The sequence below is a fragment of the Hippocampus bargibanti genome, linkage group LG07 (assembly GCF_051943395.1).
Source record: "Hippocampus bargibanti isolate YZ-2025 linkage group LG07, ASM5194339v1, whole genome shotgun sequence".
NCBI classification, from domain to species: Eukaryota; Metazoa; Chordata; class Actinopteri; order Syngnathiformes; family Syngnathidae; genus Hippocampus; species Hippocampus bargibanti.
In genome coordinates, this window is record NC_142740.1 from 3,171,306 (window position 1) to 3,185,000 (window position 13,695).

The following is a 13,695-nucleotide window of genomic DNA, read 5'->3' on the forward strand; positions in this document are numbered from 1 at the left end:
CAAGGAAATCGCACCCTTTGAGACAAAGGGCGTGATGAGAGCCAGCTTTTCTTCCAGAGATGAGGATAACCACACGGCTTTCATCCGAATCAAAACCAACGCGCCACACGATGACAATGTCATCTTGCCCGTCGAGGTGGAGGTTACATCAGGTGTGCCATCTTATTTATTTAGTTGTTTGTTTATGTATTTATTCATGTATTTATTATTTATTTGTTTGTGTTTATTTGTTTAGCCATTTATGTGTATGTATGTATTTATTCGTATTTACTTATTTGTATTTATTTCTTTGTATTCATTTATCTTGCCATCCATGTATTTTTATTTATTTATTTATCTATTTATTTGTTTACTTATAAATTTATTTATCTGTATATATTTATTTGTCTATATTTATTTTTGTTTGCTTATTTATGTATTTACACAGTTATTTATTTTATGTATTTTAGTTTATGTATTTATCCATCCATTTATTTATTTGTGTTTATTTATTTAGCCATTTATTTATTTGTTTATTTGTTCATGCATTTGTGTGTGTGCGTGCGTATGTATGTATGTATGTATGTATGTATTTATTTACTTATTTGTATTTAAATTTTTATTGATTTATCTAGCCATCCATTTATGTATTCATTTACATATGTTTATTTATTTATTTGTATTTATGTATCCATTTATTTGTGTTTCTTTATTTATCCATTTATTTGTATATATGTATTTGTTTACCTGTGTTTATTTGTTTATGTATGTATTTATTATTTTTATTATTTCTTTATTCATCCATCCATTTATTTGTTTATTAATCTATTTATTTGTCTTTATTTATTTAACGATTTATTTATTTGTGTTTAGTTGTTATTCCATTTAATTGTATGTGTTTATTTATTTGTATCTACTTTTTTATTTTATTTTTTATTTTTTTATTTAGCCATCCATTTATTTATTCATGTTGATTTATCTATTCATTTGCATGTATTTATATATCCATTTATTTGTGTGTATGTATTTATCTGTATTTATTTATTTTATTTTATTTTATTTCTCTCATGCGTGCCTCCATCTCTCATTTTTCACTTTTTCTGTGCAGCACCAGGTATTTACTCCTCCACAGAAATGCTCCATTTCGGCACGTTACGCTCTCAAGGTACGCGATTGTTAACGTCACATGCATTGTATTTGTTTCCTCATGCACTCAAGCAACTTTTTTTTTTTTTCCAGATCGACCAAAACAGATGGCTTTGTACCTTTTTAATTCGGGAACAAAAGATGTTCCCGTTACAGTAGGTTACTTTTTTTATTTGTTTTAAAAAAAAAAACACACATGTATATGTTTAGCTAAACCGCCTCATCTTTTTCTCTTAAAACGCAGAGCATCCGTACGACGCCGCCCAATGATGCCATCGCGATAGATTTTAAAGCCATCACGCTCAAAGCGGGAGATAGCAGATATACCAAAGTAGCTACTATTACCTTCGATGGTAAGTTTATCATCATATTCGGGTACCCCATCTCACTTCTCATGCGCCCTTCTTTGAAAAACACCAAAGAAAAAAAACTTCTCTGCTTCCCATTGTTCAATTTTCAAAAAAAAATCCTGGTATGTAATATTAACTCATTCACTGCCGTCATGTGCAATAATGTGTGCAATTCAGTGCCGGGGTTTTTGTCATTTTCACTGAAATTCCAGGACCCACAGAATGGTGAGTTTTAGGACTAAATAAATATTCAATGCAGCGTAAGAAACCTTGGACTCTTCTTTCAATAGAAAAAAAGAGTTACAGTAAAGTCTCGTTATATCGATATCGGATATATCGATAGTCACAGTTATATCGATACTATTTCTATGCACGCACTGAGAAAATTACATGCAAACAGGGTCGGATATATCGATAGTCCCGGTTATATCGATATTTTTTCGGACTCCCTTGAATATCGATATAACGAGACTTTACTGTAATTCCTAACTTATATGGGTCTGGAGTTATATGAGCTTGAAATGAGGGCGGCTGTCCAAAATACAATGCAAAATAGCGCTCTAACAACAGCTGAAGCTGTAACAACGCGGTAACATGGACACAACATGGGCACAAGGCTGCCCTTTTTGTGGAAAAGAAAAAAAAAAACATTGCCAGAGGTCTGGCCGGCGCTTTATCGGCACCCTAGCAATGCTAGGGCCTAGCAGGAAAAAAAAAACAAAACCCGAACAAATTCGGGAATGGCGCTCTGTCATATTTTCAATTCCCGAAAAATTCATGAATGGCAGTGAATGGTTAATTTTGACTTTAGACTATAACTTCAACGTTTTTAAAATAATCACTTAATGTTATATTTTGCACCCATTTTATGGACATTTAATTATTATTTTTTTTTGTGCAACTGACTCTCACGACTTTCTCTTTCTCACCGCAGCCTCCAAGGCCAGGAGACCATATCAATTCTTTGGTAAAATCACAGTGAAAGCAAAGGAAAAAAGTTACGCCAAGCTGGAAATCCCCTACCAGGCAGACGTTTTAGAAGGGTAAATAAATTTTGCCTGTCAAAAGACAAATATGCTTTGTGGTCGTCATATTACAGTGGGCTTACAAACTTAATTGGTTCCCAGACAGAGTGTGTAAGGCGAATAATGTGTATCCCAAAAAATAATTTCCCATAGGAAACCATTAAAATGAGAATAATCAGTTCCCAGGTCCCCATAAAACATTATTTTCTACTTTCTAATTTTCTAAGCCTTAAAACTACACAAAATATACCTTATTTTATGTATAATAAATGTGCTATGGTATTATAATTAAAGAAATAAACTGTATATAATAAAGTAGGTTTATTTACCTTTGTGATGGTCGTTGATGGCTTGATGGAATGGAGTGGCCGATTTCATCAGCATTAAAGACTTGATGAGGAACGTAGCCTTCTTCTTTCACCATCTTGAGTAATGATCCCTTGTCGGTGCTTTCGCTGCGATAATTCGACCTTGTTCATCAATTGTGATCTGTTTAGCTGGGTTGATAGCTTTTTGCATCAAGTGTACAGATAGATGGCTTGTGCGGGTTCTTTGTGCAGCCTGAGTGAACTATCCAAGTTGAAACGAGTCCAAATGTAACTGTTTTCTATCCATTTTACAACTTTCTCTGTCGTCTGCCTGTTTCACCCCCCCCCCCCCCCACTCACTGCTGCGTTCTTGACCAATCACATGGCTTTAACCAAAGACTGGGGACGGAGAATAGAGGACAAAAAAGTCCACTGCCATCTTCTTTTTTGGAGAACGACCTGACTCTCTCTCTGTCTGTAAAACCCCCCCCCCCCACTGCTGCGTTATTGACCAATCACGTGGCTTTAATCGAAGACTGGGGGCGGGGAATAGAGGACAAAAACAATCTGCTGCCATTTCCTTCTGAGGAAAACGGGCTCTTTCGCGAACGACACATCACTCATTGTGGCAGTTCCGTGTGTATCACGAAAAATAGTTTGTATGCCAAGGTTAAATGTTCATAAATTTAACATTCATAAACCGAAAAGTTCGTAAGCCAAGGGGTTCGTAAACCGAGGCATCACTGTACTTTGTCTCCCCTTATCCAGCTACCTGGGCTTTGACCACACGGCGACGTTGTTCCACATTCGCGACAGCCCAGTAGACCCAGTTGACCGGCCCATATTCCTCACAAACGCCTTCAACTTTGCCATACGGATACACAACGTGTCGCTACCCGAAGAGGCCAAAACCACGTTCAGCGTGAGTACCCGAACACTCTTTGGTGAATCATTTCTCAAGAATAGCGACAATTTTCCTTGGTCAATTTGACCCATAGCAAGATGTACAAATACAGTAAAGTCTCGTTATATCGATATCGGATATATCGATAGTCCCGGTTATATCGATACTATTTCTATGCACGCACGGAGAAAATTACATGCAAACAGGGTCGGATATATCGATAGTCCCGGTTATATCGATATTTTTTCGGACTCCCTTGAATATCGATTGAACGAGACTTTACTGTATGTCTTCACTCCACTGCCAGGATTATTGTCATTTTCACTCACATTGCAGGACCCACAGAGTATATGGTATACACAGAAAAATATGGTAGTCCTGAAACTATTTGCCGGTGTATAAGGCGCACCCAAAAGCCTTTATTATCTTCAAAAGATGACATGTGATGATATGTGAAGTGATATTGAGCCACAACAGGTCTCGCAACTACTGTCAGTAGCTACGATTCAATTTCCCCTTGTAGAAGAAATACTGCATAACCCCAGCTTCTACTATAGCGCCTTTTCATGGGTTGTGCCTTATATTTGGAAAGCTTTAATATATTTATATACAGCTAACATCCAACTTAAGACCGGCTCGACCTACGACCAGCTGCACTTAAGACCACAAACCTCCAGACCCTATTTTTAGCATTTTAAGAGGGGGAGTTTGCGAGTCATTTAGCCTCCGAGTCTCTATTCAACATTTTGAATGGATTTCAACTTAAGACCATTTTGACTTACGACCGTTTGGTCGGAACGGAACTCGGCCTTAGGTCGGATGTTACCTGTATTATATTTGGGGGGAGGGGGGAATCATTCATTAAAGGTGCGCCTTATAGTCCAGTGCGCCTTATACAGTAAGGTCTCGTTATATCGATATTCAAGGGAGTCCGAAAAAATATCGATATAACCGGAACTATCGATATATCCGACCCTGCGCGCATGTAATTTTCTCCTTGCGTTCATAGAAATAGTATCGTAATAAGCAGTACTATCGATATAACCGATATCGATATAACGAGACTTTACTGTATATGAAAAAATTGTGAAAATACACTATTCATCGGGTGCGCCTTATACTGGTAGACTGGTAATATGGTACATAAACATTCAATGCAACTCATTCACTGTGAGACTATGTGCAAAAATAATAATAATACATTCAATTGTGCAAAAATAATAATAATACATTCAATTTACAAGTGCCTTTCAAAACTACTGCAGTGCCAGGGTTTTTGTCATTCTCACTGAAATTGTAGGACCCACAGGATATTGAGTTTTAGGACTACATAAACATTCAAGACAGTGTAAGACACCTTAGACTCTCTTCTTTTATCAGAAACAAAGTTGATTCCTAAATTATATGGGTCTGGAGTTATCTGAGCTTGAAATGGGGGCAGCTGTACAAAATACCATACAAATACATATTGATTTATGATTTGTACTGGTAATATGGTACATAAACATTCAATGCCACTCAGTCCCTGCCAGAAGATGTGCAGAAATAATGAATAATAATACATTCAATTTATGAGCACCTTTCAAAACGACTCCAGTGCCAGGGTTTTTGTCATTTTCACTCAAATTGCAGGACCCACAGAATATTGAGTTTTAGGACGACATTAACATTCAACGCAGCGTCAGAAACCTTAGACTCTCTTCTTTCATCAGAAAAAAAGTTGATTCCTAAATTATATGGGTCTGGAGTTATCTGAGCGTGAAATGGGTGCAGCTGAAGAAAATACAATACAATAAATACAGATTGATTTATATAGCGCTTTAACAACAAATGAATCTGTAACAAAGCGCTAACATGCACAAAATGCAAATGCTGCCCCCTCGTGGAAGGGAAAAAACATTGCCAGAGGTCTGGCGAGCGCTTTATCGGCACAAATTGAACCCCAAAGTTTGAAATGTTCCATCAGAAACCACTTCCAACTTGCCTTTTCTGTCACTTGAACAGGTACAAAACTTCACCTCCCCCATCCTGGTCCCCGCACACGAGTCGCGCTACATCTTCTCGCTACTCTTCCAACCGGTTCGGCCGTCCATCCACGTCGACAGCAACATCCTGCTCATCACCAACGCGTCAAAGTTTCACCTGCCTATCAGGGCCTACACGGGCTTCCTGGAGGTACACCTTGAACGCCACTGCAAATCTTTTTCGACCTGTGTGTTTACCTCTTTTCCTTGTAGAAGAAAAAAACATTTAATTTGGGATAACTGCTGGGATGACTGTTGAATTTCATTGCGTATGATTGAAATTGAAGCCTTACTATTAGCATGTAACGGCTAATTAGCTAACACAGTGCCCTCTACTGACCCCAAATTCATTGAAGTGATCAAACAAAAGTGATGTACAGTAATGTTTTTTTCATGCCACTCCCCCTTTCCCCCCCAGCCTCTTGTGCTGCCACCCAGCCTGAAGAATAAAATGCTAGACTTTGGCATCCGCAGCGCCACAGATACCAGCAGCATCATATTTGTGGTGCTCAACAGCAACCCCATAGAGGTAAAAAAAACTATCGGCTATTTCCGTTGAATGCATGTCGCCATCTTAAAAGTGCTTTTTTTGTCGGATGAAAATGGACTACGAGTAACTCAACTCCAAACGGTCATCATAAATTTATGAACAAAGTCTGACTTTTGAAACTCCCATAGTTGGAGATAAAGTCCTGGCAGGTGACAGGTGACAGCCTCTCAATGGAGCTGCTCAAGGCCGAGAAAGGAAACGCAACAATGGCAGCCAGTCGCTTGCGGGACCTGCAGAATGTTTCTGCGTCTCATCACAAAACAGTAAGTGTTCCAAAGGCAATATCCCCCGATGTCTTAAGTTCGTAAGCCGTGTGTGTGTGTGTGTGTGTGTGTGTGTGTATAAAAATATCAGAATCAGAATAATCTTTTTTGCCAAGTATGTAGAACACACAAGGAATTTGTTTCCGGTAGAACACGCTGCACTAGTATCGTCGTCAAAAAAAAAAAAAAAACTGCTAAGTGGCACTATACAGTTCCATTTTGGCTACTGTTGAAAAATATATATAAATATATATATAAAGAAAAAAAAAATATATATATATATACAGTGAGACCTCAACTTACGAACTTAATTGGTTCCCAGACAGAGTGTCTAAGGCCAAAAGTGTGTATCTCAAAAAAAAAAATCCCATAGGAAACCATTAAAATGGGAATAATCCGTTCCCGGGTTTCCATAAAATTTACTTTTCAACTAAATAAGCCTTAAAACTACACACAACATACCTTATTCTATGTATAATAAATGTGCTATTGTATTGTAATGAAAGAAATACACTGCATTGTATCATAAAGTCACTTTATTTACATTTGTGATGGTCATTTATGGCTTGATGGAATGGTGTTGGAGGTCAAAGGTAAAAGGGAATTGCTGTTTGGAAAGAGAGGCACATTACATGACGACTGTAATTAAAGAAATAAACTGTGCTGTAAAATAAAGTTTGATTTACCTTTTTGATGGTCGTTGATGGCTTATGGAAGGAGAGTCACCTTCCATAAGGACTGTTGGTAACGTAACCTCTGATGCTGTTCGGTCGTGTGCTTCCGCCGAAGATCACTCTGCCAGCCGTGATAGGTGTGTATTATGAAAATAGTGCTTATTATAAGGTTTAGTTTTCATAAATTTGACATTTGTAAGACAAAAAGTTTGTAAGTTGAGGTGTTTGTTAGTTGAGGTTTGTTAGTTGAGGTTAGTTGAGGTATATATATATATATATATATATATATATACACACACATTTTGTATAAATGTGATGTCAGCGAGGTGGGGTGACTATGCGTTTGCTTATGTATTTATATTTAAAACATGTACACAAATTTGCCTGTTCATGTCTCACTATTTCTGCTCTCAAGGTCATTATAGCACCGGGCTTTTACGCTGCCTTCCGCGTGACGCTGGTGGCGAATGCACTGGAGGGCACGTATGACGGAGCCGTGCATATCACCACAGATTACGAGGTAAGGCATCCCAAAAACACCCACTTCTCTGCGACGCCATGTCAACTCACCCGCATATTTTTGTTTTCTCCCCTTAGATATTAACCATCCCGGTGAAAGCGCTTATCGCGGTGGGCACGTTAACCAGCTCCCCCAATCACCTCATCCTGCCTCATTCATTTCCTGTAAGTAAAACAGCTTTTACGTTTGCACTTGTAAGTTGTTTTTAATGCAAAGTATAAAAAATATTTTTCAAAGTATTTGAAAATAGAAACCACAAAACGTCTGTAAACTCAGTCGTACAGGAGTGGTCCATCGATGAAAATGTTTCTTCAGCCAACCGAAACAATGAAATGCTTCACTAAATCGCCATGGTGGGCTGAGGCTCAATTTGGATCGTTCGTACAACAGACCTCTTAGGCAACATAGGCTTAGTTATGCTGATGAGGTGATACCAGAGCAAATGGGGCAATCAGGCCAGTCGTAGACCCCATACTCAGGCTGGACAATAAAAGTAATCAGTCAGGACAATAGTGTAGCCGCAGGGAGTAATCCTCTACTCCCCTCAGGGACCAATCATAGCAGAGTCTGGCACCCCCACGACTGGACAGTAGGGTTATATATAGGGCCAAAACTACCAGCAAAAAAAGAAAATAGTTCACTGACGAAACCTCTTGGATAAGAAGCGAAACGTCCGACACCTTAAAAGATATGGACAAAAGGCAAATGCTGCCCCCTCGTGGAGGAGAAAACCATTGCCAGAGGACTGACCAGCACTTTATCGGCACCCCCACCAAAACCTGAAGAAATTCGGCAAGGGCACCACTGAATAAGTTAATAATAAAAATAATTCAACATGAGCATCTTTTGTAGAGCATATTGGTTGTGAAAAAAAATTATGCCATTTAAGAAAAAAAAATACAAATAATAATAAATCATGTTTTGCAGTGCGTTACACCAGTACTCATTGTGTTTTGTTGGCCCTGTCGTAGGGAAAAGTTGTGCACCAAATTTTCAGCATCCGCAGCTCGTTTTCGCAAAAAGTGAGGCTGGAGCAGATTCGCTCGCTGACCCAAGACATTCGCTTCTACTACAAGCGATTGCGCCACAACAAGGATGAAATGGAGCCCAGGCGTAAATCCAAGGTCGGTCGGCTTTACCCTTTCAATCGCTATATTTATATATACAGTAATACCTTGGTTTACCAACGATTTAGCTAATGAACTTTTTGCTTCACAAACGTTAAATTCACGAAAATATAATCTTGGCATACGAACTATTTTTCGGGAAACACACGGAGCGCCACAATCAGTGATGTGTCATTCGTGAACGAGCTGGTTCTTGGAGCTCCTGAACTGGCAGCTAGCTTTTTTTCTCCCTCTATTCCCCGCCCCCAGTCTTCGGATAAAGCTGCACGTGATTGGTTAAGATCCGTGGTAGAGTAGGGGGGGGGGTTACAGAAACACACACATGAAAGGGAAAGGACAGCTTGAAACAAAAAAATGAAAAAAAAAAAAACAAAAGTGAAAACACAATGAAAATTGGACTTGTTTCAACTTTATTGATAGTTCAAAGGCAGAGTGTAGACTGCAAGGTTAAAATATCCCATCAATCAGGTTCGGCAAATAACCCGCACAACCCATCTGTACAATTTGAAGAGAACATACAAGCAAGGGAACCAGCTATTAATGAAGTTTCTAGGGCACAGGTGTCAAAGTCAAGGCCCGCGGGCCAAATCCGGCCCGCCAAATCATTTTTTTCGGCCCGCGAAAGCAAATCAAACTTGTTAAATTCCATGATGATTGCTAAAATCTGAGCCAAAATTTCATATTTTTGGATGTCAACCACAATAAAAGTCATTATTCTTGACTTCAGATTTGAAAACGAGTTATTCATTAATTTGCTGTGTGCTCGATATGTAATATTTGAAGGGATTTAAACATTCTAATGGGTTCCCCAAATTCATAACGGCCCTCGAGAGGAAACCATAACTACAATGTGGCCCGCGGTAAAAAATGACTTTGACACCCCTGCATCTGTTGCTGTTGCAATATCACAACTTCTAAGATGTACAACCCAAAGCTCCTTGAGACACTTTCTATCCATTCCATCAAGCCATCGACCATCACAAAGGTCAATAAAATTACTTTATTTCCGGTACAGTACGTTTATACAGTTTATCTTTTTAATTGCAATACCATATCACATTTATTATACATAAAATAAGGTGTATTGTGTGTAGTTTTAAGGCTTTATTTAGTTGAAAATTATGTTTTATGGGGATTTGGGAACGGATTATTCTCATTTTAATGGTTTCCTATGGGAAATTAATGTTTGGAATACACACTTTTCGCCTTACACACACTTTCTGGGAACCAATTAAGTTAGTAAGCCAAGGTATCACTGTATTTTTTTTTTTTCTTTTTTTTTTTTTTTTTTTTTTTTTTTTTTTTTTTTTTTTTTTTTTTTTTTTTTTTTTTTTTTTTTTCTTTTTTTTTTTTTTTTTTTTTTTTTTTTTTTTTTTTTTTTTTTTTTTTTTTTTTTTTTTTTTTTTTTTTTTTTTTTTTTTTTTTTTTTTTTTTTTTTTTTTTTTTTTTTTTTTTTTTTTTTTTTTTTTTTTTTTTTTTTTTTTTTTTTTTTTTTTTTTTTTTTTTTTTTTTTTTTTTTTTTTTTTTTTTTTTTTTTTTTTTTTTTTTTTTTTTTTTTTTTTTTTTTTTTTTTTTTTTTTTTTTTTTTTTTTTTTTTTTTTTTTTTTTTTTTTTTTTTTTTTTTTTTTTTTTTTTTTTTTTTTTTTTTTTTTTTTTTTTTTTTTTTTTTTTTTTTTTTTTTTTTTTTTTTTTTTTTTTTTTTTTTTTTTTTTTTTTTTTTTTTTTTTTTTTTTTTTTTTTTTTTTTTTTTTTTTTTTTTTTTTTTTTTTTTTTTTTTTTTTTTTTTTTTTTTTTTTTTTTTTTTTTTTTTTTTTTTTTTTTTTTTTTTTTTTTTTTTTTTTTCTTTTTTTTTTTTTTTTTTTTTTTTTTTTTTTTTTTTTTTTTTTTTTTTTTTTTTTTTTTTTTTTTTTTTTTTTTTTTTTTTTTTTTTTTTTTTTTTTTTTTTTTTTTTTTTTTTTTTTTTTTTTTTTTTTTTTTTTTTTTTTTTTTTTTTTTTTTTTTTTTTTTTTTTTTTTTTTTTTTTTTTTTTTTTTTTTTTTTTTTTTTTTTTTTTTTTTTTTTTTTTTTTTTTTTTTTTTTTTTTTTTTTTTTTTTTTTTTTTTTTTTTTTTTTTTTTTTTTTTTTTTTTTTTTTTTTTTTTTTTTTTTTTTTTTTTTTTTTTTTTTTTTTTTTTTTTTTTTTTTTTTTTTTTTTTTTTTTTTTTTTTTTTTTTTTTTTTTTTTTTTTTTTTTTTTTTTTTTTTTTTTTTTTTTTTTTTTTTTTTTTTTTTTTTTTTTTTTTTTTTTTTTTTTTTTTTTTTTTTTTTTTTTTTTTTTTTTTTTTTTTTTTTTTTTTTTTTTTTTTTTTTTTTTTTTTTTTTTTTTTTTTTTTTTTTTTTTTTTTTTTTTTTTTTTTTTTTTTTTTTTTTTTTTTTTTTTTTTTTTTTTTTTTTTTTTTTTTTTTTTTTTTTTTTTTTTTTTTTTTTTTTTTTTTTTTTTTTTTTTTTTTTTTTTTTTTTTTTTTTTTTTTTTTTTTTTTTTTTTTTTTTTTTTTTTTTTTTTTTTTTTTTTTTTTTTTTTTTTTTTTTTTTTTTTTTTTTTTTTTTTTTTTTTTTTTTTTTTTTTTTTTTTTTTTTTTTTTTTTTTTTTTTTTTTTTTTTTTTTTTTTTTTTTTTTTTTTTTTTTTTTTTTTTTTTTTTTTTTTTTTTTTTTTTTTTTTTTTTTTTTTTTTTTTTTTTTTTTTTTTTTTTTTTTTTTTTTTTTTTTTTTTTTTTTTTTTTTTTTTTTTTTTTTTTTTTTTTTTTTTTTTTTTTTTTTTTTTTTTTTTTTTTTTTTTTTTTTTTTTTTTTTTTTTTTTTTTTTTTTTTTTTTTTTTTTTTTTTTTTTTTTTTTTTTTTTTTTTTTTTTTTTTTTTTTTTTTTTTTTTTTTTTTTTTTTTTTTTTTTTTTTTTTTTTTTTTTTTTTTTTTTTTTTTTTTTTTTTTTTTTTTTTTTTTTTTTTTTTTTTTTTTTTTTTTTTTTTTTTTTTTTTTTTTTTTTTTTTTTTTTTTTTTTTTTTTTTTTTTTTTTTTTTTTTTTTTTTTTTTTTTTTTTTTTTTTTTTTTTTTTTTTTTTTTTTTTTTTTTTTTTTTTTTTTTTTTTTTTTTTTTTTTTTTTTTTTTTTTTTTTTTTTTTTTTTTTTTTTTTTTTTTTTTTTTTTTTTTTTTTTTTTTTTTTTTTTTTTTTTTTTTTTTTTTTTTTTTTTTTTTTTTTTTTTTTTTTTTTTTTTTTTTTTTTTTTTTTTTTTTTTTTTTTTTTTTTTTTTTTTTTTTTTTTTTTTTTTTTTTTTTTTTTTTTTTTTTTTTTTTTTTTTTTTTTTTTTTTTTTTTTTTTTTTCCGTTTACGGTGTTTGGCTTCATTTGTATTTGTCAGATGGCAACCCGACAATCTATCCTGCATCAACATTGACCTGCACACCATGGAATTCCAAGTGCAGAGAAACCAGGTGAGTGCTTTAGAAGATTCGTCTTGACGCGGTTTCTCTCAACGGACGTTTTTTTTTTTTTTTTGTCTGCTCGGCAGTCCGCGGCGGCGAAGAGCGTCATGGGGTTTACGGAGGGATCGAGCAGACCCTTTGTGTACAACCTGGTCTTGATGCCTGGGGAGGTCAAATCTTTCAACGTCAAATTCACGCCGATCCACAATCGGACCGTCTCCTCGTTGCTCATCGTCAGGTAAAGTTCTTATTTTGCAAGCATAATTCTCTCGACCCGAGTACATTGCTCGCTCTCTCTCTCTCTCTCTCTCTCTCTCTCTCTCTCTCTCTCTCTCTCTCTCTCTCTCTCTCTCTCTCTCTCTCTCTCTCTCTCTCTCTCTCTCTCTCTCTCTCTCTCTCTCTCTCTCTCTCTCTCTCTCTCTCTCTCTCTCTCTCTCTCTCTCTCTCTCTCTCTAACTCTACCTCTCTCTCTAACTCTACCTCTCTCTCTAACTCTCTAACTCTCTAACTCTTTCTTTCTCTAACTCTTTCTTTCTCTAACTCTAACTCTCGAACACTAACTCTCGAAAGCTTTCTCGAACTCTAACTAACTCTCACTATTTCCCGAACTCTTTATCTAACTCTCTATCTCTCTCTATCTCTGACTCTCTCTCTGTCTAACTCTAACTCTTTCTCGAACTCTCTACCTCACTCTTTCTGTAACTCTCGAACTAACTCACTCTTTCTGTAACTCTCTAACTCTCTGACTCTCTATCTCTAACTCTCTCTCTAACTCACTCTCTTACTCTCTAACTCTTGAACTCTTTCTCCAACTCTAACTCTCACTCTTTCACGAACTCTAAATCTCTATCTCTCCTTATCTCTCTGTCTCTCTCTCTGTCTAACTCTAACTCTTTCTCGAACTCTAACTAACTCTCTCTCACTCTAACTAACTCTCTCTCACTCTTTCTGTAACTCTCTAACTAACTCTCTGACTCTCTATCTCTCTCTAACTCTCTCTCTTTAACTCACTCTCTTTCTCTCTAACTCTCTCTAACTCTTGAACTCTTTCTCCAACTCTAACTCTCTCTAACTCTTGAACTCTTTCTCCAACTCTAACTAACTCTCACTCTTTCACGAACTCTAACTCTCTATCTCTCTTTATCTCTCTGTCTCTCTCTCTGTCTAACTAACTCTTTCTCGAACTCTAACTCTCTCTCACTCTTTCTATAACTCTCTAACTAACTATCTCTCTCTAACTCTCTAACTCACTCTCTCACTCTCTAACTCTCTTTCTAACTCACTCTCTCTCTCTAACTCTCTTTCTAACTCACTCTCTCTCTAAATCTCTCTCTAACTAACTCTATCTCTAACTCTTTCTCTCACTGTCTCTC

General features: G+C 33.0%; 1 protein-coding gene across 1 annotated transcript in view; it reads left to right on the forward strand.

Annotated features, from left to right (window-relative positions):
- tmem131 (transmembrane protein 131) overlaps nt 1–13,695 on the forward strand; it is a 39,830-nt gene that overhangs the window by 13,867 nt on the left and 12,268 nt on the right. The window contains exons 9-22 of the mRNA XM_089000997.1: nt 5–152; nt 1,088–1,144; nt 1,219–1,280; nt 1,370–1,478; nt 2,410–2,518; nt 3,577–3,730; nt 5,717–5,887; nt 6,155–6,265; nt 6,415–6,549; nt 7,639–7,743; nt 7,821–7,907; nt 8,715–8,867; nt 12,227–12,331; nt 12,409–12,560. Coding sequence (XP_088857123.1) covers nt 5–152; nt 1,088–1,144; nt 1,219–1,280; nt 1,370–1,478; nt 2,410–2,518; nt 3,577–3,730; nt 5,717–5,887; nt 6,155–6,265; nt 6,415–6,549; nt 7,639–7,743; nt 7,821–7,907; nt 8,715–8,867; nt 12,227–12,331; nt 12,409–12,560 — 1,658 coding nt within the window. The remainder of the gene's footprint in view (nt 1–4; nt 153–1,087; nt 1,145–1,218; nt 1,281–1,369; nt 1,479–2,409; nt 2,519–3,576; nt 3,731–5,716; nt 5,888–6,154; nt 6,266–6,414; nt 6,550–7,638; nt 7,744–7,820; nt 7,908–8,714; nt 8,868–12,226; nt 12,332–12,408; nt 12,561–13,695) is intronic.